The sequence below is a fragment of the Podarcis melisellensis genome (assembly GCF_964234715.1).
Source record: "Podarcis melisellensis genome assembly, chromosome: 12".
NCBI classification, from domain to species: Eukaryota; Metazoa; Chordata; class Lepidosauria; order Squamata; family Lacertidae; genus Podarcis; species Podarcis melisellensis.
In genome coordinates this window covers 55937385-55964826 of record NC_138544.1, presented here as the reverse complement: position 1 = coordinate 55964826, position 27442 = coordinate 55937385, and the positions used below count along the sequence as shown (strand labels likewise).

General features: G+C 44.5%; 1 protein-coding gene across 3 annotated transcripts in view; it reads left to right on the top strand.

The window, feature by feature from the left end:
* The window catches only part of MYL3 (myosin light chain 3), a 101409-nt gene extending 74345 nt beyond the window's left edge, over positions 1–27064 (top strand). For 2 of the 3 annotated variants that reach the window (XM_081882745.1, XM_081882744.1), the window contains 6 exons: positions 4468–4495; positions 12772–12921; positions 13879–14052; positions 16115–16192; positions 18714–18749; positions 26711–27064. In XM_081882745.1, coding sequence (XP_081738871.1) covers positions 4468–4495; positions 12772–12921; positions 13879–14052; positions 16115–16192; positions 18714–18742 — 459 coding nt within the window. In that variant the 3' untranslated portion in view covers positions 18743–18749; positions 26711–27064. Of the gene's footprint in view, positions 1–4467; positions 4496–12771; positions 12922–13878; positions 14053–16114; positions 16193–18713; positions 18764–26710 lie in introns of all 3 variants that reach the window. The other variant, XM_081882746.1, reaches the window with a different exon arrangement.
* The last annotated feature ends 378 nt before the right edge of the window (positions 27065–27442 follow it).

Below are 27442 nucleotides of genomic sequence, written 5' to 3'. Positions count from 1 at the left end.
TTGGTCCTGTGTTCAAATCCTGCTTGCAGGTTTCCCACAGGCATCTGGTCGGCCAATGGGAGACCAGGAATCTAGGAGGCCATTAGGGTGTGTCATTTTCAGGGGTGAACTTTTGCAAATTTCTTCAGCAAGCGGTCTTTAAAATATGTTTTGGGGTGTGAGGAATCGGCTATTATTATTGCAACTGCACAATGTTTATCTCTGTAAGTCTGCCTTCGATGAAAGACGGCTTTCGGAAAACCAAAAAATTTTAATTTTATCTTCCGAAATTGTCAGGTAATGCTAAATGAATGAATGAATGAATGAATATCACACACACACTCTTTCTCTCTCACACACAATCTGCAAGTACTTAGAAATTATTTTGAATGGTTTCTATGCAATTTCATACCCATTTTGCTTAACCAAGCAAAACTAAATGATATTAATTTAACCAAAATATCTCTTGGATTCCCAAGTCATGTGCCAACATTTTAGCACCCCTCATGTTTGGAATTTGAAAGTTGGGAATTCAACATGCCCTAATGGGCTCTTGGCCTCATCCTGCAGGTCCCTTTAACGTTCTTGCAGTAAAAAGGATCGTCTGTATTCTCTGCTTCTAAATTTGATGAGAAAGAAAATATTAAAGACGGCCATTTCCTGCCCACAAAGAACAGCAACGGTGGTTTGTTTACACGGTTAAGTCATCTCAGACTTTTAAGAACAACGCCCCGTTCCTTTGGGGACATTGGCGAGGGACGGTTGTGAAGTTTGCCCCTTTCTTACATTATTTTGAAAAAAATACAGAGTTGAGTTGTCCTGTGATTGTGCAACAAACAAATAAAGCCATAATATGGGATAACGTACACAGTGACTTGCGATCTCGATCACACGCAGTCTGTAGTCCACTGGCAGTAGGAGTACAATATGGGTATGTCTTTAAGTTAACATCTTACATTAAAAACCTGACAGTACCAAACTATTGAAGGCTTTTCACCAAAGCCAGACTAAATGTCTTTCCTTCTGCAGTGTTGGATGGCAGTTTGAGAGGAGTTCCCTACCAGGACAGACTTTGCTCGGGTGCTCAAGACATCGATTCCATAAAACACATTTTGTTGCATTGTGCGAAATACGAGCAAGCTAGGGCTGAACTGATACTACCCTTGCTGGTACCTTTCCTGGGAAAATCAGAGGCTCACTATGTCAGGTTCCTATTGGAAGACCGGACAAATGCTAGAACATGAGCAGTGGCAAAGTTTTTATTGGTGGTTGCAAGAACAAATGATCCCTATATTCTAAACAAAATGCTTGTTTAACCTGGAGGTAGGCTGTCTGAATTGGGTATTGCTTTGTAATGATTTGTTGGGTCTCTGGACCTTAATAAAGATTAATGATGATGAAATAAAGCCATAACAAGTGAGATGTTTGGGGTTTCTCACCTGCGCTCTGCCACTTGCTTTTATTTCATGCGATGAGCACAGTCTGTTCTTTGCCTGGGATTGAGAAGGGCAGAGGTAGCTGGAACTGGGATGAGCCGTCAGGCTTTTAATAGCCAGACAACTGCGCCTGCCTCCTCTGTCGTTTACCTGGCTCCTGTTGAGCTCACTCTTTGTCACCGTCCAAAATAGAACCACTTGTTTGCGAACGTAAAAGGAAGGAGGACAGTGAGCGGCGAGCATGCTTTTTCCTGGCCCGACTCCCATCGCCTTTTGCAGCTGTCAGGCTCAAGGAAAAGACGGCAGAGAGTTCCGCCACTGCATCTTCCTGCCAGGAAAGGGTTTCCGACTACAAGGATAGTGTTTCAGCCCTCTAGGGCATCTTCACGTAAGGCTAGGAGAGACCCTCTGCCTGAAACCCTGAAAGGCTGCAGGCAATATTGAGCTAGATTGTTGTTGTTTAGTCGTTTAGTCATGTTTTTAATTTTCTGTTGTGAGATGCCCAGAGTGGCTGGGGAAGCTCAGCCAGATAAGCGGGGTGTTGTTGTTTAGTCGTTTAGTCGTGTCCGCCTCTTTGTGACCCCATGGACCAGAGCACGCCAGGCACTCCTGTCTTCCACTGCCTCCCGCAGTTTGGTCAAACTCATGCTGGTAGCTTCGAGAACACTGTCCAACCATCTCGTCCTCTGTCATCCCCTTCTCCTTGTGCCCTCCATCTTTCCCAACATCAGGGTCTTTTCCAGGGAGTCTTCTCTTCTCATGAGGTGGCCAAAGTATTGGACCCTCAGCTTCAGGATCTGTCCTTCCAGTGAGCACTCAGGGCTGATTTCCTTCAGAATGGAGAGGTTTGATCTTTTTGCAGTCCATGGGACTCTCCAGAGTCTCCTCCAGCACCAGAATTCAAAAGCATCCATTCTTCGGCAATCAGCCTTCTTTATGGTCCAGCTCTCACTTCCATACATCAGGCTACAGATGCTTCGTGTTACAGATGCTTCGTTTTACAGACTCCGCTAACCCAGAAATAGTACCTCGGGTTAAGAACTTTGCTTCAGGATGAGAACAGAAATCTTGCAGTGGTGCAGTGGGAGAAGGGGCTCCATTTCTTCCGCCGCTTTGCTGAAGGGGTGCTGCGCAGAGAGGGAAAGCTGTGCAGTGCCTCTCCAGCGAAGCAAAGTCAGAACAGCAAGAGGGATCACTATGCAGCATTCCTCCCGTTGACCTGAAGAGGCTTCGCGCAGCTATTGCTAATTCTAGAAGAGGGATCGGTGCTCACCGATCCCTCTCCCTCTCCTGGATTCAGGGATAACTGTGCAGCCTGCATTCTCTCCATAAGACGCACACACATTTCCCCTTACTTTTTAGGAGGGGAAAAGTGCGTCTTATAGAGCGAAAAATACGGTGTGTTGGAAGCTGCCCAGAGTGCCCAGTCAGGTGGGTGGGGTATAAATACTAAAATTTTCATTATGGAATGGGACATCCCTATTTTCATCAGAGAAATGAGGGAGGGCATGGAATATGAAATCATGTTTCTGAAGTCCATTAGCAGGGGGGACAGCCAGTCTGTGAAATGCTTTATATTTTTGGCTGTGGCACTTGCCAAAAGACCGTGTCATTTCCCTGAAAAGTCTGCACCTCTCCTTTGCCAGTGCTTTGCACTAATTCCCGCCAGGCTGTGGAAGACGATGGAGGCATGTTCTCAATCAAAGGATGGAGGCTTTGCATCAACTCAGTTTAGGAGTCAAAGGAACAACACAGACAACCACACGCTCAAGGTGCCAGTCCTCATTAGACTCCCAAAAACATGTTGCAATAGCACTAGGAACATTTGGGAACACCAGGGTCCCATTCTCTTCGCTTGGTGTTGTCCCAGGAAATCGTCCTAGCAAAAGGAACCACATTTCTCCTGAGTATTGTTTGTAAAAAATATATAAAACCTGCTGCTGTTTGTAAAATGAAATTAAAACTCCACCTCCTGAGGAAACCTGCTTAAACTGCTGAGACAAATAAACATTACACAAGACCCCCGGAGCAAGATTTAAGGGTTTGAGGACACACTTTACAAGGTCTCTGTTCCCTTTTAGGATAATGAGGCACAGCGGAGACTGTGGTGTCTTTATGAGACGAGGTTTTCTTTGTGTGTGTGCCTGGGCGTGCAAACATGCTGCCTTTGTGTCAAAATCCCTGAAGGGTGGAGTCCTCAACTCCTTTTCCAAAGTTGAGCTTATTGCCTCCATCCACTGAGATAATGGAACAAGATATTCTGTGCAGGAAAGAGGCATAGTTTAGGCCCTTCCACAGTTTATTACAAATGCCAAAAAACCCCACAGGTTACAAGGCATTAAAAAGGAAATATTGGTTGCAGCCCTGTCATGTACTGAGTTGAATAGGATCCATAAGGTTGCAGTCTGATTGGTCCTAGAACAATAGGATCCAGAATGCAGCAGTCTGATTGGTCCTAGAACAATAGGATCCAGAAAGAAGCAGTTGATTGGTCCACAGGAGCCACCCAATCCAGCTTCAGGTAGAAGGGGATCTGCAACCTGATTGGCCTACAGGAGAAACCCGGAAATAGCCAATCACGTGGGGTCCATTGTGTAAATAGTGTATATAAGGCAGACATTCTGGGGGAACTTCCATTCCTCCTCACCACTATGAGTGGAATAAAGAGCATGAAATCCACTCTCGACTCCGAGTATATTTCAAGCCCCTTCATTTTAGCCCCTGCATTTTAATCCTGTGTGAGTGTCTGGAGGCGGTTGGAGGATGGATGGTGGTGGACAGATTGAGGCTGAATCCTGACGAGACAGAAGTACTGTTTTTTGGGGAAAGGAGGTGGGCAGGTGTGGGGGACTCCCTGGTCCTGAATGGGGTAACTGTGCCCCTGAAGGACAGGTGCGCAGCCTGGGAGTTGTTAATGCATAAGCAACACAGCACTTGTTTCAAGTAAGAGAAACAAAATGAGCGCACCAAAAAGTGTCAGCCTTGTCAATGTCATGGGACATTAGGGAGAATCCTCATAGTGAATAATCTCTCTCTCTCTCTTTGCTTTCAGGTTGAATTCAGCAATGAACAGCTTGAAGGTAAGTAACTTTTCTGTCTTTCACAAATCCACCTGTTCTCTGAAGCAACATTAACAGTTATTTCAGAGAGAGAGCGCGCATCATAGAATCATAGAGATGTTTGCTCCATCTTCCATGAGAGAGCCTTTGCGATATTTGAAGATAGCTCTTATATCTCCGCTCAGTTGCCTCTTCTCCAGGCTGAACATACCCAATTCCTTCAACTATTCCTCATCAGGCTTCGTTTACAGACCCTTCATGCCTATTGGTCATTGAGAGACTTCTCCTCCACGGAAGGTCTGCCTTTGCAACGAGTCGAAAGCAAGAGAAAGAAAACAGGAGTCTTTTGAGAGAAGCTGCATCCTTGCGACACACCCATGCCAGATTTTGCAAAGGGGCGAGCGGGGGGGGGGGGAGCCAAAATATTTTAATCTAAAGAGCGTATGGAAACAGATGAGGTTGTTGTTTGGGCTGTCAAACGCTGGGGAGGAAAGCTGTAGATAACAGGGGTGGTCTGGCATGTGGCAAATGTGCTTAGCACATCAGAAGCCACGGGAAGGGAGAAGGATCTTGAATTTGTGTCCTGCTTGTGGGTTTCCCACAGGCCAAGGACCGCTTTATCCCAGTATCCTGTTCCCACAGTTGCCAAGCAGATGCCTTTGGGGAACATGCAAGCAGGATTTAGGCTGAAGAGCCACTCTTCCCTCCTGTGGCTTCCAACAATTGGCTGCTGTTGTTGTTGTTGTTTAGTCGTTTAGTCGTGTCCGACTCTTTGTGACCCCCTGGACCAGAGCACGCCAGGCCCTCCTGTCTTCCACTGCCTCCCACAGTTTGGTCAAACTCATGTTTGTAGCTTCAAGAACACTGTCCCACCATCTCGTCCTCTGTCGTCCCCTTCTCCTTGTGCCCTCCATCTTTCCCAACATCAGGGTCTTTTCCAGGGAGTCTTCTCTTCTCTTGAGGTGGCCAAAGTCTTGGAGCCTCAGCTTCAGGATCTGTCCTTCCAGTGAGCACTCAGGGCTGAGTTCCTTAAGAATGGAGAGGTTTGATCTTCTTGCAGTCCATGGGACTCTCAAGAGTCTCCTCCAGCACAAGAATTCAAAAGCATCCATTCTTTGGCGATCAGCCTTCTTTATGGTCCAGCTCTCTAGGCGAGACAAATTGGATATGATCATTGCTCTGGGGCTTCCGGGGGATTTGACCCAGATTGCCTTCCCAAAGCTTTTTCTCCTTCTCTTGGTAAGCCATTCCCCACAACCCCAATCCCACTGTCTGTGGTCAGCAAAGCCAGAGCTTTTTCTCAATGGCTCCTCCATGAACCCAGTGGATCCTGCTGACAAGGAGTTTAGATAATGATAGGCCCAAGCGAAAGCAGAAGAAGAGGCTGATATTTTTATTTTTCATTATTATGCTTTAGAAAAGTTTCCATGTTTGTTCAGCTGCCACAGAGTGGGAGCTGTCACCGCTGCTGCCATCGTGTTCCCTTGTTAAAAAAATGAAATAACAGGCCTTGCATCCGGGATTCTTTGCAGACAACAGGGTGAGAATAGAAGCTTTCACTGGGCAAACTCTGAGAGGGGGGCTGGATCAAAGAGTCTGGTGTTGCGATTTCAGGGTCAAAATGGCAATTGTGGTGGGTAGAAATCACAGAATCGTTGAACTGAAGAGTTGGGAGGGATTCCAAGGGTTATCTCATTCAACCTCCTGCAATTCAGGAATCTCAGCTGAAGCATCCATGACAGATGGCCATCCAACCTCTGCTTAAAAACCTCCCATCCAGCCAAGCCGGATAGGCAATATTGAGCTGTATGGTATGGTTACCAGATGTCCCCGTTTACCTGGGGACAGTCCCCAGAATTACAAATCTGTCCCCGGACAAAATCCGTCCCTTGAATGTCCCCGGATTTCATTTAATGTCCCCGGATTTGTATTTTAAGTGTTGTAGATTTATTAGTGGGGACGTGGGTGGCGCTGTGGGTTAAACCACAGAGCCTAGGACTTGCCGATCAGAAGGTCGGCGGTTCGAATCCCCGCATGGGGTGAGCTCCCTTTGCTTGGTCCCTGCTCCTGCCAACCTAGCAGTTTGAAAGCACGTCAAAGTGCAAGTAGATAAATAGGTACTGCTCCGGCGGGAAGGTAAACAGCATTTCCATGCATTGCTCTGGTTTGCCAGAAGCGGCTTAGTCATGCTGGCCACATGACCCGGAAGCTGTCCCTCGGCCAATAAAGTAAGATGAGCTCCGCAACCCCAGAGTTGGCCATGACTGGACCTAATGGTCAAAGGTCCCTTTCCCTTTACCTGGTTTTTTGTTGCATCAATTAAGTGTTTTAAATTTGTTATTAGCCGCCCTGAGCCTGGTTTTCTGAACCGAGAAGGGCGGGGTATAAATAAAATATTATTATTATTATTATTCTACGATTTGTCCCTGTTTCAATTGATCGTGGCGGCTGTTGTGCATCATTCTCCCACTGGCCCCCAGCTGCTATTCCTTTCTCTTTCACGGAGCAGTCAGATAGGTGATCCCAGCCAACGAGGGTCTCGTATTGAGTAGGATTACACCACAATGGTGTCCGTCAAGTCTTTCAGCATGATGACCTTAGTGGCTGCAAGGGAGGTCCATTAAGAAGAAGAAGAAGAGTTTGGATTTTATATCCCGCTTTATCACTACCCGAAGGAGTCTCAAAGCGGCTAACATTCTCCTTTCCCTTCTTCGCCCACAACAAACACTCTGTGAGGTGAGTGGGGCTGAGAGACTTCAGAGAAGTGTGACTGGCCCAAGGTCACCCAGCAGCTGCATGTGGAGGAGCGGAGACGCGAACCCGGTTCAGCAGATTACGAGTCTATCGCTCTTAACCACTACACCACACTGGCTCTGCGAGTGTAAGCCGGGGCTGTGCAAAATACTGTGGGGAAAATGTCGGGAAAGGAAGAAAAATCATTGCTGCCACACACACACACTGCAGCTTAAGCCTTGTCTGTCAAGCTATCAGCAAAACGATACGTTGCATTTCATCTCAGCAGAAATGAATTTGAAATGCGTATTTTGCATGTGAAAAAATAGACAGGAAAACCTTTCAACAGATGTCAAGCAGATGCTTACTGAACAGATTTCAAGAAGCAAAACACATCAAAAAATAGATCCTCAACATGCATCGCGATGAGAGGGCCTGTCAATTTTTGCTTTCAGTTCCTCATTTTTTCCAGGCTAAGTTGAGTTCATTGCATTTCATCATTGATTTCTGATTTTTTACAAACAGGTTCTCATAAAATTTTTATCAGCATCTTAGTTTGCACTTCTCCCAATATTCCTGCCTGCAGTTTCACCTAACGTACAAAGCTATTCAAGCAAACAGTGCGTTTGGGCTTATTTTTATTATTATGTGCATTTGAATGCACACTTTTCAAATAATAATAATAATAATAATAATAATGGATTATTATTTTCCCAATAGTGATGTATGGAAGTGAAAGCTGGACCATAAAGAAGGCTGATCGCCGAAGAATGGATGCTTTTGAATTCTGGTGCTGGAGGAGACTCTTGAGAGTCCCATGAACTGCAAGAAGATCAAACCTCTCCATTTTGAAGGAAATCAGCCCTGAGTGCTCACTGGAAGGACAGATCCTGAAGCTGAGACTCCAATACTTTGGCCACCTCACGAGAAGAGAAGACTCCCTGGAAAAGACCCTGATGTTGGGAAAGATGGAGGGCACAAGGAGAAGGGGATGACAGAGGACGAGATGGTGGGACAGTGTTCTCGAAGCTACCAGCATGAGTTTGACCAAACTGCGGGAGGCAGTGGAAGACAGAAGTGCCTGGCGTGCTCTGGTCCATGGGGTCACAAAGAGTCAGACACTACTAAACAACAACAACAACAACATATTTATATCCCACCCATCTGGCTGGGTTTCCCCAGCCACTCTGGGTGGCTTCCATCAGAATATTAAAATACAATAATACAATACAATAGTTCAATAATATATATGCATTTTTGCACACACATTTTGCATTCGCATTTTACACACACAGTTTGGATTGGAAAATTGCATCACAAAATTTGGGAAAGGGCGGGTTTCAAAGGACAGCCCTGCTTCAGTTCACAAATTTGTTCACTCAGTGCAAACTGGCTCGGAGCTGTAGTCATTTGGAAAGTGCCGGGTTGGGGAAACTTGAATTAGAGGCGATTTATAGACTGCCCCTTTGCACAAGCCGTGGGATGGTTTACCAAAACATACGATTAAAGTATAAATCTGTAACATAATACCCCTCCAAAAGAAATTCAAGGCACAGCAGTGCGTAGCAATTAACAAAGAGCAGCAGCTGCAAGCTAATCATATTTTGTTCCAGGGAGTGTGAAGAAGGATTTCTCTCCCATCGCTAGACAGCAGTAGGCCATTGAATCATAGAGTTGGAAGGGGACCCTGGCGGTCATCTAGTCCAACCCCCTGCAATGCAGGAATATACACCTGAATATACACCTGTCCCTTAAGGGAATCCAACCCCATAACCTTGGCATTACCAGCACCACGCTCCAGGCAACTGAGCTGTTAGAATGAGCTTTGAGTCCTTTTGTTTCTCTACTCACCCACTCTTTCTGTCTGTACAACAATCTTGTGAGGAAGGCTAACCTTCGAAACAAAACAAACCCAACCACCCAATAATGAACCCAAAGTTATTCAGCGGGTTTTATGGTGTGCTGGGAGATGGCTCTACAAACACCTTTGTTGTTGTTGTTGTTTAGTCGTTTGGTGGTGTCCGACTCTTCGTGACCCCCTGGACCAGAGCACGCCAGGCACTCCTGTCTTCCACTGCCTCCCGCAGTTTGGTCAAACTCATGCTGGTAGCTTCGAGAACACTGTCCAACCATCTCGTCCTCTGGAGTCCCCTTCTCCTTGTGCCCTCCATCTTTCCCAACATCAGGGTCTTTTCCAGGGAGTCTTCTCTTCTCATGAGGTGGCCAAAGTCTTGGAGCCTCAGCTTCAGGATCCGTCCTTCTAGTGAGCACTCAGGGCTGATTTCCTTCAGAATGGATAGGTTTGATCTTCTTGCAGTCCATGGGACTCTCCAGAGTCTCCTCCAGCACCAGAATTCAAAAGCATCCATTCTCCGGCGATCAGCCTTCTTTATGGTCCAGCTCTCGAACTGAGTGTCCTTTCAGCTTTGGCCTAGCTGCTTCATCAGCTCTGAATCTACTTGTACTTGTCCTCCTCTCTTCCTCAGTAGCATGTTTGATGCCTTCCGACCTGAGGGGCTCATCTTCCAGCGTCATAACTTTTATATGCCTGTTGTCTTTGTCCATGGAGTTTTCTTGGCAGGGATACTGGAGTGGCTTGCCAGTTCCTGCTCCAGGTGCATCACATTTGGTCAAAACTCTCCACTATGACCTGTCCATCTTGGGTGCCCTGCATGGCATAGTTCATAGCTTCTCTGAGTTATTCAAGCCCCTTCGCCACGGCAAGGCAGTGATCCATGAAGGGAACAAACAGCTTATAAATACTAATACAGTGGACGCTCCGGTTGTGAACATGATGCGTGCGGGAAGCACATTTGCAACCCGTAGAGTCCACAGCCAGTGTGGTGTAGTGGTTAAGAACGGTAGTCTCATAATCTGGGGAACCAGGTTCTCGTCTCTGCTCCTCCAAATGCCGCTGCTGGGTGACCTTGAGCTAGTCACACTTCTCTGAAGTCTCTCAGCCCCACTCACCTCACAGAGTGTTTGTTGTGGGGGAGGAAGGGAAAGGAGAATGTTAGCCGCTTTGAGACTCCTGAAGGGGAGTGAAAGGCGGGATATCAAATCCAAACTCTTCTTCTTCTTTGTCTGCGCATGCGCAAAGTGCAATTTAGCACTTCTGCGCATGAGCAAGCGCTGAAACCCGGAAGTAACCCATTCCGGTACTTCCGGGTTCGGCACAGTGCACAACCTGAAATCACACAACCCGAAGCATCTGTAACCTGAGGTGTGACAGTAGTAGTAGTAGTAACAACAACAACAATTTTTGGCATTACAGCCATACCTCATTTACGGATGCTTCAGGTTATGTGTTTAAGGGTTGTGGACCCTTCCATTTCTCCTCCCGCTTCGCTGAAGGGGCGCTGTGCAGAGAGGGAAAACTGTGCAGCGCCTCTCCAGAGAAGCGAAGCCTGGAGAGCAAGAGGAATCGGTGTGCACCGACCCCTCTCGCTCTCCAGGCTTCAGGCGGCTATCCGCAAGCCTTTGGAGCACAGCGGGAACTCCTGCTGCACTCCGAAGGCTTGCGGATAGCTGCCTTTCAGGGAAAGCAAAGCGAAGCCTCTGGAGTGTGGGGGGAGCTCTCCCACTGCGCTTCGGAGGCTTGGTGTTGCTATCGCTGGAGCCAAGGAGCCTGCATTCGCTCCATAGGACGCACACACATTTCCCCTTAATTTTTGGAAGGGGAAAAGTGCGTCCTATAGAGCGAAAAGTATGGTATTTCCGGGTTTCGTCACTCGCACATGCGCAGAAGCGCCAAATCGTGCCTGCGCAGACGCAGTGCTTCAGGATATGAATGCTGTGGGTTGTGGACGTGCCTCCGTCATTGATTACATCCTCAACCCGAGGTTCCACTGTATCAGCACCATGCTCTAACCAACTGGCATACGAGGTCAGGAACCTCCAATCCTGTAAGCCCAACCTAGAATTGCGTCCAGGTTCCCAGATGATCTGCCCTCCGGACCACTTCAGAGTGAACATGCAGCCTCTCAAAAACTTCTGCTATGAATCATTCCCTGCATTAAAAAAGGAGCAAGGTAGATCTTGTGTCTTCCAAGATCTACCCACCCTGGAAGAATGGCAGATGAAGGTGATGGACTATATGGGATTGGCAGAAATGACTGGCAGAATCCGAGACCAGGGAGAAGAGTCGGCGGAAGAAGACTGGAAGAAATTTAAAGACTACCTACAGAAATATTGCAAAATTAATGAATGTTAGAATGATGTTGGATAGAAATTAAGTGGTTTCCAGCTGTAATGCTTTAAGGGAATATGAGGGGGGGGGGGAAAGGCTTAGAAACAGGTAAAAATTTAATGGTAAGGATTTGCTGAACTAACAATTTGAATTGGAATACAAAAAAGGGAGGTATGAGGAGGTCCGGGAAACAAGTTAAAGGAAAATAAGCAATGGAAAATCTGCATGTTTTTAATTATTTTTATTTTTGTATTTTTGTTACTATTTTTATTTTTAATTTTATTGTATTATTAATAAAAACCTTAAAAATATTCTATTTGTTCAGTGAAATAAATAAATAAATAAATAAATAAAGTAGCAAGGAAGGCAAAGGCTAGCTTGAACCCTTTACTCTTATGTGCTACATTTCTATGTGCACTGATTTTTTTTGGCGGGGGGGGGGACATTCAGAAATGTTGTGGCATGAAGTGATAAAACCCAGACACAGACAGACCACCTCACTAGGTAAAGGTAAAGGGACCCCTGACCATTAGGTCCAGTTGTGGCTGACTCTGGGGTTGCGGCGCTCATCTCGCTTTACTGGCCGAGGGAGCCGGCGTACAGCTTCCAGGTCATGTGGCCAGCATGACTAAGCCGCTTCTGGCGAACCAGAGCAGCGCACGGAAATTCCATTTACCTTCCTGCCGGAGCAGTACCTATTTATCTACTTGCACTTTGACGTGCTTTCGAACTGCTAGGTTGGCAGGAGCAGGGACCAAGCAACGGGAGCTCACCCCGCCGCGGGGATTCGAACCGCCGACCTTCTGATCGGCAAGTCCTAGGCTCTGTGGTTTAACCCACAGCGCCACCTCACTAGCCATTAGCTAATGAACCCTCATTGCCACAGACGCCCATAATGCCTATTTAATTATAGAGATGTTAGAGACAAAGTGGGATGTGCTTGTGGTGTTTTCATTTTATTTATTTTTTTTGCACTGAAGACTGCTGTCCTGCCCTGGAATGCCTCAGAGGTCAATTTCTGACATGGGTTTCTGAGCAATTCCTGATTTTTCCTAGCCTCCTGACCTGGTTCTTTCTCTGTTGCAGTTCCTCCAGGATGTCCACAGGAGATGGAATGTAAACATCTCTGATATCCAGATCAACAGCGAAGTTCATAAAAATAAAAACAAAAAGCAAAGCAAAACACAGGGGGTCAGGATCCCATGAAAATAATAATGCTAATGAAGGCTTGTCTTTTTCATAAACAAGTGAAACTTTTTCTGCAATTGCATCCATTCCTTGTCACCTTTCCCTTCCTTTCTTCTCTCCTGACTTCCTCAGCCATCTCTCCTACTTCCTCAACAAGCATTTTGTGTTTTTCTCCTCTCCTATACAGAATTCAAGGAAGTCTTCATGCTCTTCGACCGGACCCCGAAAGGGGAAGGGAAAATCACGTACGCGCAGTGCGGAGACGTCTTGAGGGCTTGCGGGACAAATCCCACCCAGGCGGAAGTTCTCAAGGTCCTCGGCCGGCCCAAACCTGATGGTGAGAGACGACTTCTCCTGTTTTTGTGACGGCAACTTCAACTTTCACTTCTAGATCCGTCTTAGGAGTGTTGGTGCCAATGAGCTACAGGTTATTGAGGAGGGGTCTCACTCTGACATTTTATTCCATCACACACCATCTATGTGTAACACCAGTCCTGAAAGACCTTCATTGGCTCCCAGTACGTTTCCGAGCACAATTCAAAGTGTTGGTGCTGACGTTGAAAGCCCTAAATGGCCTTGGCTCAGTATACCTGAAGGAGCGTCTCCACCCCCATTGTTCAGCCCGGACACTGAGGTCCTGCTCCAAGGGCCTTCTGGTGGTTCCCTCCCTGAGATGAGTGAGGTTACAGGGAACCAGGCAGAGGGCCTTCTCGGTGGTGGCGCTCGCCCTGTGGAACACCTGGACACTGAGGCATAGCTGTCAACTTTTTTCCTTTTCTTGCGAGCAATCCTATTCGGAATCAGGGAATTTCCTTTTAAAAAGGGGAAAGTTGTCAGCTATGCACTGAGGTCCAACTCTGAGGACCTTCTGGCAGTTCCCTCGCTGCGAGAAGCCAAGTTACAGGGAACCAGGCAGAGGGACTTCTCGGTGGTGGCGCCTGCCCTGTGTGGAATGCCCTCCTGTCAGATGTCAAAGAGAAAAGCAACTACCAGACTTTTAGAAGACATCTGAAGGCAGCCCTGCTTAGGGAAGTTTTTAATGTTTTATGTGTTATCGTGTTTTTAATATTCTGTTGGGAGCTTCCCAGAGGGGCTGGGGAAACCCAGCCAGATGGGAGGGGTATAAATAATAAAATAAGATGGTGGTGGCGGTGGCGATGTATCCCTTACCATGATCTCAGAGCCTTCATGTTATATTTTGGGTGTTCCCCTTGTTCCTTATTGTTTGCATCCTTAACTTGCATGCTAAACGGGTGGATAGCTCTAACCCGATTTCCTGTTTGTCCATCCTCAGAAATGAACAACAAGATGTTAGACTTCGACACCTTCCTGCCCATGCTGCAGCACATCTCCAAAGCCAAAGACACTGGGACCTACGAGGATTTCGTGGAAGGCCTGCGGGTTTTCGACAAGGAAGGGAACGGCAAGGTCATGGGAGCCGAACTTCGCCATGTTTTGGCCACTCTTGGTGAGTGGATCTACAGACCTACAACACGGCCCTCTAAGCCGATTTTGCTGGAATCATAGACTCACAGAACTGTGGCTTTTGTCCTGTATTTTTTATCTTGTGAACTGTCTTGAGATTTTCAGATGAAGGGTGGTATATAGATTTAATAAATAAAATAAATAAATAGAGTTGGAAGGATCATCATCATCATTAAGATTTATTTACCGCCATTCAACACAAGATCTCAGGGCAGGTCACAATGTAAACTAGCTGTATACATTTTGTGATCTATATCTATATCGATCAATCTAATCGTAACGTATAACAAGCATGTAAGGGTGTCGTCACGCGGAAGTTCACTTGGCCACAGACAGGTGGCGCTGCGAATTACAGTGTAACGATGGAGGGGCAGGACTGCCACAACACCTTATCCACTTTGTTCCAACATTTGAGAGGAGGGGGTCACATGTCCCTCACCCACATTGAAAGATTATGGATTTGATCGTGCATAGGGATGGGTGAAATGGCTACTGAGTGACACCAAGGACTTTGTTACTTATAAAGTAGCACTCTATGCGCCGGCAGCTAAGAAGATCAGGAGGAAGGAACTAGACAGAATAGCGGTCAACTGCAAAGGGGATTTCAATATTTAATTTGGCACATCTCCCCTGAGAATCTTCTGCTATTCTATTCTATTTAATGCAACAAATAATTTTAGTAGCCGTGACCGTGGTTTTATTGTATGTCTGTGCCTGATTATTTTTATGGTTATTGTTGTTTTTTCCCTTCCTCCCCTTTCTGTTCTCCTTCTGAATGATGCCATGGTCTACGGCTAGTGCAATAAAAAGTTTAGTTGGTTAAAAATAAAATATATGCAAACAGCTCTCTGTGCAGTCTGGAGGGCTAGAAAAACTTGTCCTTCATTTCCCTTTTCTTTGCAAAAAATGAAGTTATTGGGATAAGGAATTCTCCAGCCCGATGCTGTGATCAAAGTCGAGCGGGACAAATGATGACTTCAGGGTTTCTGAAATTTTCGGCTTTGTTTCTGCTTGGAGATCACAGTTAATCTTGAGGGACCAAAGACTGTGAGCTGGAAGATGTTGCTCTAAGCACCTTGAAATTCCTCAACTTGGTTGAAGAGGGAATGCCATGGTAGACAGTCAGATAAAAAGTCTCGGAGCCATTTTGACATCCAGCCTTCCTTTCATGATGTTTCTCTTCAAATCCTTTCTCTACTGCCTTAAACGTAATACTGATTTCTGTAACATACATATTACATTCCTTTATCTTTCTAAAAAATATTTATACTTTTCAGGTTTCTACATTTCACTGATTTTTACAATCATTTTTGACATTTCAAAACGTGACTTCCTTCCCTCTCTAAATTTATTTTTAATATCTTCTGCATATCCAAATTAACTTAATTTGCTCGTTTATTCATCTACTTTAAATATGTACTTTAAATATATTACCATAATCATGCCACTGTTCTTATCCGTTTACAATTCATCTGTAAACATTCAACAAACCATTTCCATTCTTTTATAAAAAAAATATAAGCAAAGTTTTTGCATCCACAAGTTTTTGCATCCATTCCTCCTTTGCTGGAACTTTCCATGTTACATTCCTTTATCATTCTCATTCCTTTGCTTATATTTTATGTCCTGCCTGCAATTTCATTTGACTATAATATTATCTCCAAAAAGGATCTCCGCTCTTCCACAAACATTTTATCTTTTTGGTTTCTTGTTTTTGCCGTTAATTTCACTATTTCCATATAATCCAATAGTTTTAAAAGTCCATTCCTTTCTTGTTGGAACAACAACTTATTTCCATTTCTGGGAATACTGAATTCTGGCTGCGGACATAATATACAGAAACATTTTCACCAACTTTTTTGGCCTAACTCGGCCAAAACTGGAATCTTGCCCCTTCAAATCAGTTAGCGATTCGAGCTTTGATCGAATTACGTACATAGCCCTACTTGTAATTTGCCTTAGGCTCTTAACCCTGAAAATTTGAGTCAACTTATGTATATATTTTTTCCTGTTATTTTCTTTTCTTTCATTTTTTTCTGTTCCAGGCGAAAGGTTGACTGAGGAGGAGGTCGATAAGCTAATGGCTGGCCAGGAAGACTCCAATGGTTGCATCAGCTACGAAGGTACAGTGGTACCTTGGTTCTCAAACTTAATCCGTTCCAGAAGTCCATTCCAAAACCAAAGCGTTCCAAAACCAAGGCACGCTTTCCCATAGAAAGTAATGCAAAATGGATTAATCCGTTCCAGACTTTTAAAAACCACCCCTAAAACAGCAATTTAACATGAATTTCACTATCTAACGAGACCACTGATCCATAAAATGAAAGCAACAATCAATGTACTGTACTATAAAAATAAGACAGAATTGTAGATGATAAAAATTAAAACTACATATTTTTTTCTTACCTGAACTGATGATAGTTATTGTTTGGATGGGGGGCTTTTATCCATTTCTGCAGTCACAGAATCAATCAATTGGTAGCTGAGCACAGTCACAAAAACAAATTACTGTGTTTTCTGGCGTGTAAGACTACTTTTTAACCTAGGAAAATCTTCTGGTGTGACGTGGCAGCTAAAAAAGCCAATGCAATTCTGGGCTGCATCAATAGGAGTATAGCATCTAGATCAAGGGAAGTAATAGTGCCACTGTATTCTGCTCTGGTCAGACCTCACCTGGAGTACTGTGTCCAGTTCTGGGCACCACAGTTCAAGAAGGACACTGACAAACTGGAACGTGTCCAGAGGAGGGCAACCAAAATGGTCAAAGGCCTGGAAACGATGCCTTATGAGGAACGGCTAAGGGAGCTGGGCATGTTTAGCCTGGAGAAGAGGAGGTTAAGGGGTGATATGATAGCCATGTTCAAATATATAAAAGGATGTCACATAGAGGAGGGAGAAAGGTTGTTTTCTGCTGCTCCAGAGAAGCGGACACGGAGCAATGGATCCAAACTACAAGAAAGAAGATTCCACCTAAACATTAGGAAGAACTTCCTGACAGTAAGAGCTGTTGGACAGTGGAATTTGCTGCCAAGGAGTGTGGTGGAGTCTCCTTCTTTGGAGGTCTTGAAGCAGAGGCTTGACAACCATATGTCAGGAGTGCTCTGATGGTGTTTCCTGCTTGGCAGGGGGTTGGACTCGATGGCCCTTGTGGTCTCTTCCAACTCTATGATTCTATGATTCTCAAAAGTTGGGGCTCGTCTTTTACGCCGGCTACAGAAGCAGCTCCTGCAGCAACTCCTCACCAAAGGATAAAACGACAGCAAATTAAATCAGAGGACACCAATCTCTCTAGATGAAGCATAAATTCGCTTGAAAATTGGCCCCAGAAGCCCCCGGCTACTGGGAAGTGGAGCGGATTTCTGAGCCGGACTGGAGACTGGTTTTTTAAATTTTTTTGGTGTGCGTTGGAAGTTATACGGCGAGTATATTCCAAACTCTATATTTTAACTGGAAAAGTTGGGAGTCGTCTTATACGCCCAGTCATCTTATACGCTGGAAAATACGGTAACCGAAAAGGCCTCAAAAACAAAAACACAAAATAAATAGCAAAAAACAAAAACGCCAAACTTAATCTGTTCTGGAAGTCCATTTGACTTCCGAAATGTTTGAGAACCAAGGTGCAGCTTCTGATTGGTGGAGGTGCCCCGGAAACAATATCTGACAGCTGCGTCGGACGTTCGGGTTCCGAAAAAACGTTCCAAAACCAGAACACTTACTTCCGGGTTTTTGGCGTTTGGGTACCAAGGTGTTTGAGAACCAAGGTACCACTGTATTAAGGAAAATATGGGGGTGCCACAAAAGATGCCACAATCTTGTGTAAAGTCAATAAAAGAAGTTTACTTACAACATCAGTTCACTGATGGATCCCTGAAGGCAGACTTAGTTACATAATATATACATGTGGAGCTATCCCATATGCAGCGGTTCTCAACCTGTGGGTCCCCAGATGTTGTTGGACTACAACATCCATCATCCCTGAGCTCTGGCCTTGCTCGCTAGGGGTGATGGGAGTTGTAGTTCAACAACATCTGGGGACCACAGGTTGAGAAAGGCTGCCATATGGGGATAATCCCAGTTTCCTCTGTTGGCTGGAAGCTAACGGAGCATCTTTAGCTAAAAAGCTGCTCCAATGATGGAGGAAGTCAGAGAGAGAAAGAGAGTGCTGCATGCCCTGTCCTTTTGTTACCTGGACAGGTAAGGTCACGCCCACCTCTAGTCACATGCAAAGGAAGTATGTCCCAGCCAGGAGGAAACAGGAAGTTTTCGACTGGCTGGACCAAACATTCCCCAGCATGTCCACTCTAGGAAAACAAGGAATGTTGTACTTGACTGCTACTTATGTATCACATCCCACAGTCTCAGCTTTTGCCTTCAGAACTATGCCCCTCTGCAAACCACTGTTCTATATCTATACTGCTCCACTGTTCCTGGGCAACATCAGGATCCTGATCAGGAGCAGCGGGAGGAAGAGGTTCCCATCATTTCTTATCAGAGCAGTACTCCTCAGCCTGGTCTCTGACACCCAGTGAGATTCATGCCTGAGTCAGGATTCAGACCCTCATATCCCAAGCTCTAGCCCAACACTCTAACCATTACACAACACTACCTCTGAGACAGTAATGACTCTCTCCCTTTTTTCCCCAGCGTTTGTGAAGCATATCATGGCAAGTTGAATGGCAGGTAAGCCAAACAAGGTAATCATTCTTTTGTTTCTGAAACCCCACCACCCCAGATACGATACAAAAATGTTTATTGTCATTGTCCCATACAGAAAAACGAAATTGAAAAATCTACATCAGACATTCAAAAATCAACAAGCCTGCTATCCCAACCTGATTGGCCCCTAAAAATTCTGATACCCCATAATTGAATACAATATACTCACATAGAGACTACCTTACACTGCGTATAAAACCAAAATAGCAATTGGATAGAAACTGTTTCTCAGGCGGGTAGTCCTAGTCTTTATAACCCTGTACCTTCTTCCAGAAGGCAGAAGCTGAAAGAGATCTTCAATAGATTGATCCATATACAGCAAAAGGGTGAGGAAACTGTGATTCTCCAGATGTTGTGAACTGATGGGCGTTGGCTTGCATCTAGAACATCTGGAGAGCTACAGTTATTCACAAACGGGTTGGTTTTGGGATGAACTGGACTATATTTATATAGCTTTCCATTATTAGATAATTTCAATGAAGGGCCCTTGTTGATTATCCAAAATGAAGGGCTTTATTTGACAAGTTGGAATGGGTGCAGAGGAAGAAGACCAAGACCATCAAAGGTCTGGAAACCAAAACTTTTGAGGAACGGTTGAGCGAGATGGATATGGGTAGCCTGGAGAAGAGGAGATATGAAAGGCCATCTTCCAATATCTGGAAGGGCTGCCCATGGAAGATGGAGCAAGCTTGTTTTCTGCTGCTCCTGAGGGTAGGAACCAAACCAATTGATTCAAATGACAAGAATAAGTGGTTTGGGTTTCAAGTACACATTAGGAGGAACTTCCTGACAGTAAGAACAGTTCAACAGCAGAACAGATTTCTTTGGAATTTGGTGGACTCTCCTTCCTTGGAGATTTTTCAACAGAGGTTGGATGACGATGATGATGACGATAACAACAACAACAACAATAATTTAATATTTATTATTTATACCCCTCCCATCTGGCTCGGTTTCCCCAGCCACTCCGGGCAGCTTCCAACAAAATATTAAAATACAATAGTCTGTTAAACATTAAAAGTTTCCCTAAACAGGGCTGCCTTCAGATGCCTTCTAAAAGTCTGGCAGTTGTTGTTCTCTTTGACATCTGGTGGGAGGGCGTTCCACAGGGCAGGCGCCACTACCAAGAAGGCCCTCTGCCTGGTTCCCTGTAACTTGGCTTCTCACAGGGAGGGAACTGCCAGAAGGCCCTTGGCGCTGGAACTGAACGATGGGGGTGGAGATGCTCCTTCAGATCTACCGGACCGAGGCCGTTTAGGGCTTTAAAGGTCAGCACCAACACTTTGAATTGTGCTCGGAAACATACTGTCAGTGTAGGTCTTTCAAGACTGATGTTATATGGTCTCAGCGGCCACTCCCAGTCACCAGTCTAGCTGCCGCATTCTGGATTAATTGCAGTTTTCGGGTCACCTTCAAAGGTAGCCCCACGTAGAGTACATTGCAGTAGACCAAGCATGAGATGACTAAAGCATGCACCACTCTGGCAAGACAGTTTGCGGGCAGGGAGGGTCTCATCCTGCGTACCAGATGGAGCTGATAAACAGCCACCCTGGACACAGAATTGACCTGTGCTTCCATGGACAGCTGTGAGTCCAAAATGACTCCCAGGCTGCACACCTGGTCCTTCAGGGGCACAGTGACCCCATTCAGGACCAGGGAGTCCCCCACATAATTTGTCACGATTCTTGAGCTGTGATGCCTGATTAACCTGTACCCCTCAAAGAGCTGCCGTTCTCAGAGTGGTTTAACTATCAATCCCTGTTCCTAGGGAACTCTGGGAATTGTGGCTTTGGGCACAGAATTGTTGTTGTTGTTTAGTCGTGTCCGCCTCTTCGTGACTCCCTGGACCAGAGCACGCCAGGCACTTCTGTCTTCCACTGCCTCCCACAGTTTGGTCAAACTTATGCTGGTAGCTTTGAGAACACTGTCCAACCATTTCGCCCTCTGTCGTCCCCTTCTCCTTGTGCCCTCCATCTTTCCCAACATCAGGGTCTTTTCCAGGGATTCTTCTTTTCTCATGAGGTGGCCAAAGTACTGGAGCCTCTGCTTCAGGATCTGTCCTTCCAGTGATCACTCAGGGCTGATTTCCTTCAGAATGGATAGGTTTGATCTTCTTGCAGTCCATGGGACTCTCAAGAGTCTCCTCCAGCACCAGAATCCAAAAGGATCCATTCTTCGGCGATCAGCCTTCTTTATGGTCCAGCTCTCACTTCCATACATCACTACTGGGAAAACCATAGCTTGAACTATACGGACCTTTGTTGGCAAGGTGATGTCTCTGCTTTTTAAGATGCTGTCTTGGTTTGTCATTGGGGGCAGGGAATAGGGACCTCCAAACAACTCTCAGCACCCTGAACAAACTACAGCTCCCAGGATTCTTTGGGGCAAATGAAAGCTGTTTAAAGTGGTAACCTAGAGCCTTAAATGTATAACACAGCCAATTTTGCCATTGCAAAGGAGCTCCGATCAGCTCTTCCACAGTCACTGAGTCCATATTTCTTCCTGGAAGAAAAACACACACAGAACAACAACAGAAACATCTGATTTCTCAGAACCTCTGCTGGTATCTTTTAGGCTTTTTGTGTGTGTGAGGGGTGACCTAGGATGCAACCACAACTTTGTGGGCAAAAGGGGAAAAAACAATCTGTGTGTCTTAGATAAATTAGAAAACAATCCAAACTCTGTACTATCAGTTCCTGTTTTCCCGCTGCTCTGGTTTATTTATCTGTCGTTGGCTCCTGATCTTGTTTGCTCAGGGAGATTTGAAATTATCCCAGCTTGTGGGGCCGAAGCCCTTTAAAACATGGGCTTTCATCCGGTCAGCAAAACCCCAGGGAGAGAGCAAACCCAGAGGAGAAGATAAACTCAGGATGCTGAGTTCGAGTGAATGGCAAGGGGACAGAGGACAGTTTTCCTCCCTCTCTCCTAACGCTGGAACTCAAGGGCATGCAACACAGCTGAGAGTTGGAAGATTTGGGACAGATAAACGATAGACTTATTCACGTACCACACAGTCAAGCTATGGAACTCCCTCAGGAGTCAGGGGCGGCTACCAACGTGGGTGGCTTTAAAAGAGGACAGGGCAAATTTGTGGAAGAGGAGAGAAGGGCCACCGATGACTTGTAGCCAGAAGAGCTATGCTGAGCTTTCACAGAGCCAGGAAATCCTTTTGAATACAGTGGTACCTCGGGTAAAGAACTTAATTCATTCTGGAGGTCCGTTCTTAACCTGAAACTTTTCTTAACCTGAGGTACCACTTTAGCTAATGGGGCCACTGCGCCGCCAGAGCATGATTTCTGTTCTCTTTTAATAATCTTTTTATTAGATTTTCCACAATGATAACACAAACCACAAAGCAAAATGATACACAAAGACAGAAAAAGTGAACAATAAACAGATAAACAATAACAACAAACTTAATTCTTCACAAATCCAACCTTTTAATCATCAAATCCCTCCCTTCTGAGTTTCCTCGTAATTAAACTCGTAATTAAACTCCTCGTAATTAAAACAGCAGCTTTCCAATTATTAAACTAAAACAATTTCCAATTATAGTCCATCTTATTCACTTTTCTTAACATTCTAAATCCCATTTATTTAATTATAAGTTAGGTTAATCCTAGGCCTATTTGTTTCTTTCAAGTAATTTCTAATTTTTTATATTACAATATTTATTCAAATAGTCCTTAAATTTCCTCCAGTCCTCTTGAAACTCCTCTTCTTTCTGGTCACGGATTCTTCCAGTGAGGTCAGCTAGCTCTGAAAAGTTCATCATCTTCATCTGCTAGTTTTCCACTGTTGGTAGTTCTTGTGTTTTCCAATTTTTAGCAAGTAATATTTGGGTGGCCGTTGTTAAGAACTTTGCTTCAGGATGAGAACAGAAATTGTGCTCCGGCAGCGCGGCAGCAGTGGGAGGCCCCATTAGCTAAAGTGGTGCTTCAGGTTAAGAACGGACCTCTGTAACGAATTACGGTAAGTACTTAACCCGAGGTACCACTGTGCTATGGTAATGCATGCAGAAGAATATACAAAATGCATTGCCAATTGGGGCAAGTTGCTGGCCAGATGTGTACTCTGGACAAAATGGAATATAAGAATGTGTGTATAAGGAGAAAATTGCTGCATGATGCTGAATTGAAAATTACTCAAAAGGACTTTTTTAAAAAATCAGAAACTGATGTGGAAATTTGGACTGAACCTAAGGATGGAAAAATAAGGAGCAGAAAGAAAACAAAAATGTTTTCCCTCGTCCTTCCTTCTTTTCCTTTCATCACAGCAAATCACTGTGTTATTCTGATCTTCCTTTTGGAAGTACGTGATAGAGACCAGAAAAAATTGTTTGGTCTGCTTTCCACAGTGGACCAATCAGATTTGAGGCTCAAGTCCCTGTTAGATGCACATTTCTGTGGATTTGCTGAAGCCGAACGGGATTTAATGAAGCAGTTGGTACTGTGCAAAAGATGAACACAGAAAATATATTTTTTATGTTGAAATCTAATGGAAAAAGTATGTTTTCTAGATGAAAGAGTTGAAAATCACTGAGGATTCTTATTTTATATTTTTAGAAATGTGCAGTTTACATTGCAAACGAGCACATTTTAATGTGCTCACAACTTTTGCGTGCACACATTTTTTTACAAAAAACAACCACAGAATCTGCATGCAAAGGAACAGATCTGCAACTGAGTTCCAGTGAAATGAAATGGGAAAGAATTGGCTACTCTGTCCATCTCTAATATATGGACTTCACAGAGTAGACCACAGCAAGTGATTTCAGAAGGAACCTGCTGGATCCCTGTCCCCTCTCTGGGGGTCTTTACAGTTGATCCCTCCTTGTGAGTTGAGTCGCTCAGACAGACTCACTTATGGTGTACTTTAGTTCTCAAACTTAGTTCATTCTGGAAGTCTGTTCCAAAACCAAAGCATTTCAAAACCAAGGCGCACTTTCCCATAGAAATTAATGCAAAAGGGATTAATCTATTCCAGATTTTTTAAAATCAACCCCTAAAAGAGCAATTTACTATAAAATAAATAAAACCGAAGATGATAAAAATTAAAATTATTATTTTTTCCTCAGCCTCACTGATGATAGTCCTTGTTTGGATGGGGGGCTTTTATCCATTTCCGCAGTCACACAATCAATCAATCAATCAGTAGCTGAACTGGGTTCCACACAGTCACAAAAACAAATTAGCCGAAAAAGCCTCAAAAACAAAAACAAAAGTGTGAAATACAGTGATACTTTTGTTCTTGAACTTAATCCATTCTGGAAGTCCGTTTGACTTCCGAAATGTTCAAAAACCAAGGCAGGGCTTCTGATTGGTGCAGATCTCCTGGAAACAATAGCCGACAGCCACATTGGACGTTTGGCTTCCGAAAAGCATTCGAAAACCTAAACACTTACTTCTGGGTTTTAGGCATTTGGGAACCAAAGCGTTTGAGAACCAAGGTACCACTGTACCACTGTATTAAGGAAAATATGGGGGACTTCCTGATGTGGGCGGTTCCTCAATTATTATTATTTTTTAAATGTTGCTTTGGGGAATAATAATAATAATAATAATAATTTATTATTTATACCCTGCCCATCTGGCTGGGCTTCTAACAAAAGATTAAAAATACATTAAAATATCAGCCATTAAAAACTTCCCTAAACAGGGCTGCCTTCAGATATCTTCTAAAAGTCTGATAGTTATTCTTCTCTTTGACATCCGGTGGGAGGGCGTTCCACAGGGAGGGCGCCACCACCGAGAAGGCCCTCTGCCTGGTTCCCTGTAGCTTGGCCTCTCGCAGTGAGGGAACCGCCAGAAGGCCCTCAGTGCTGGACCTCAGTGTCCGGGCAGAATGATGGGGGAGGAGACGCTCCTTCAGATATACTGGACCGAGGCCGTTTAGGGCTTTAAAGGTCAGCACCAACACTTTGAATTGTGCTCGGAAACGTACTGGGAGCCAGTGTAGATCTTTCAAGACCAGTGTTATGGTCGCTCCCAGTCACCAGTCTAGCTGCCGCATTCTGGATTAGTTGTAGCTTCCAGGTCACCTTCAAAGGTAGCCCCATGTAGAGCGCATGGCAGTAGTCCAAGCGGGAGATAACCAGAGCATGCACTACTCTGGTGAGACAGTCTGCTGGCAGATAGGGTCTCAGCCTGCATACCAGATGGAGCTGGTAGACAGCTGCCCTGGACACAGAATTGACCTGCGCCTCCATGGACAGCTGTGAGTCCAAAATGGGAAGCTCACAAGCAGGGCATAAAGAAAACAGATTGCCAATCCCAGCACCTGGTACTGAGAGACATACACTGCCCCTGAATATGGAAGATATGCTAATTGGTAGCTGCTGTTAAAGATAAAGGGACCCCTGACCATTAGGTCCAGTTGTGACCGACTCTGGTGTTGGGGTGCTCATCTTGCTTTATTGGCCGAGGGAGCAGGCGTACAGCTTCCGGGTCATGTGGCCAGCATGACTAAGCCGCTTCTGGCGAACCAGAGCAGTGCATGGAAATGCCGTTTACCTTCCCTCTGGAGTGGTACCTATTTATCTACTTGCACTTTGACGTGCTTTCGAACTGCTAGGTTGGCAGGAGCAGGGACCGAGCAACGGCCTGTCTAAAACCACCCAAGCCCCCATCTTGCCAGGCAGCAGCAAAACCCACCACGTGGAAACCTTTGCTCCTTCCTTATCCCAGAGCTTGTGAGTCACTCTCCGTCTCTTCCGATACCTTCTCCCATGTGGGATGTCGTTTAATTCTCAGCCCACACACAGAGCAGCCTCCTTTCCTGGCTCCTTTTCTTGCACAGGCTGCGAAATCTCGATAATCTGGAGCAATTTGTTACATCCGGCCGCGGCTTATTTTTTTGACCCCCGGGGGTCAAGTACTTGCCTGGCTCGCGGCCCGCTCTCGTCAGATAACTTACAGCTCCTATATAGGCACTTTTCCCAGATTCCTTCTTCTGCGACTTCTTGCCTTGAGTAATTCAGCGAAGTTGTAGCCAACGCTGCGCGTTGCATCTATATCTATATCTATACCTATACCTATAGCTATAGCTATATCTATATCCCTCGGGGTTTGATATCTTTTTTCCGCATTTTTTTAATTGATTTTCCACATTTATAACAAATATAACATATGAAAAACACAAAGCAAAACATCTTACAATGCTAAAAGAAAAAAACAACAACAGAAAAAAAGTAATTACTTCCAAAATCCAAGTTAACTATCCATCTATCAAGTTATCTACCTATCTATCATCTGTCTCCCTCCCTCTCTCCCTACCTCCCTACCTATCATGTACCTACCTACCTACCTATCATCTACCCTATCTATCATCTATATCTATCTATCTATCATCTATCTATCTATCATCTATATCTATCTATCTATCTATCTATCTATCTATCTATCTATCTATCTATCTATCTATCTATCTATCATCTATCTATCTATCTATCTATCTATCTATCTATCTATCTATCATCTATCTATCTATCTATCATCTATCTATCTATCTATCATCTATCTATCTATCTATCATCTATCTCTCTATCTATATCTATCTATCTATCATCTATCTATCTATCTATCATCTATCTATCATCTATCATCTATCTATCATCTATCTATCTATCATCTATCTATCTATCTATCATCTATCTATCTATCTATCTATCTATCTATCTATCATCTATCTATCTATATCTATCATCTACCTATCATCTATCTATCTATCTATCTATCTATCTATCATCTATCTATCATCTATCTATCTCATCTATCTATCATCTATCTATCTCATCTATCAATTGATTGATCAATCCTCCCCCCCAATCTTGTTTTAATTTCTTTTATTTTTTTGAAAACTATCCCCAGGTGTTTCCAAACTGCAGTAACTAATGAATAAAACTTTGTTTCCAACTTTGTTTTTAGGCCACATCAACCGGAACTGGATACCGAGATTGGATTTCAACCGAACCTGTGGAATGAAATTAGTATTTCTAGTTGGAATCGATGCTCAGATTCCATCAACCGTCTTGTGTTTGTCTCTGTCCCTCTGGAATGGGCTCTTTTTCACTCTGTCTGGCCACCGGCCACCCTATTCCTCACATCCTCCGCCAGGTCGTTCCCTCTGCTTGGAACAGCCACCTCCACTTCCTTCTCCTGAATGAGCCCAACCCTCTCCACAGACCCACTTCCACTGGTTTCTCTTCATCCCCTTAATTCTTTGGGACAACTCCACCTTATCCCTGTCTTTATCCTGTAATAAAGACTACAGATCCCTGAGCTCGGATGCTGCGACTCATTGTTCTAGGCAAAGACCAATGTTTGCACTCGATTAGCTTGAAATTGTAGTCCTCTTCTACTAGTAGTAGTAACAAAAATGTAATTTACTACTACTAGTAACATAATAGTAATTTACTACTAGTAGTAACACAATAATAATTTACTACTACAGTATTAGAGATAGTCCTGGCAACTAAGCACTATTAAGCCTCTCTTACTGACATACAAAAACGCATTAATCTTTGGGTCCTGTATGTAGCTGTGCTAAAATGGTTATACCTAGCCAAGCTACCTCATGTTCCAGAGAAGTTAGCCATTTCAAAAAAATGGTTATTGGGATGTATAATAAAAATAATGATGATGATAATTTATTATTTG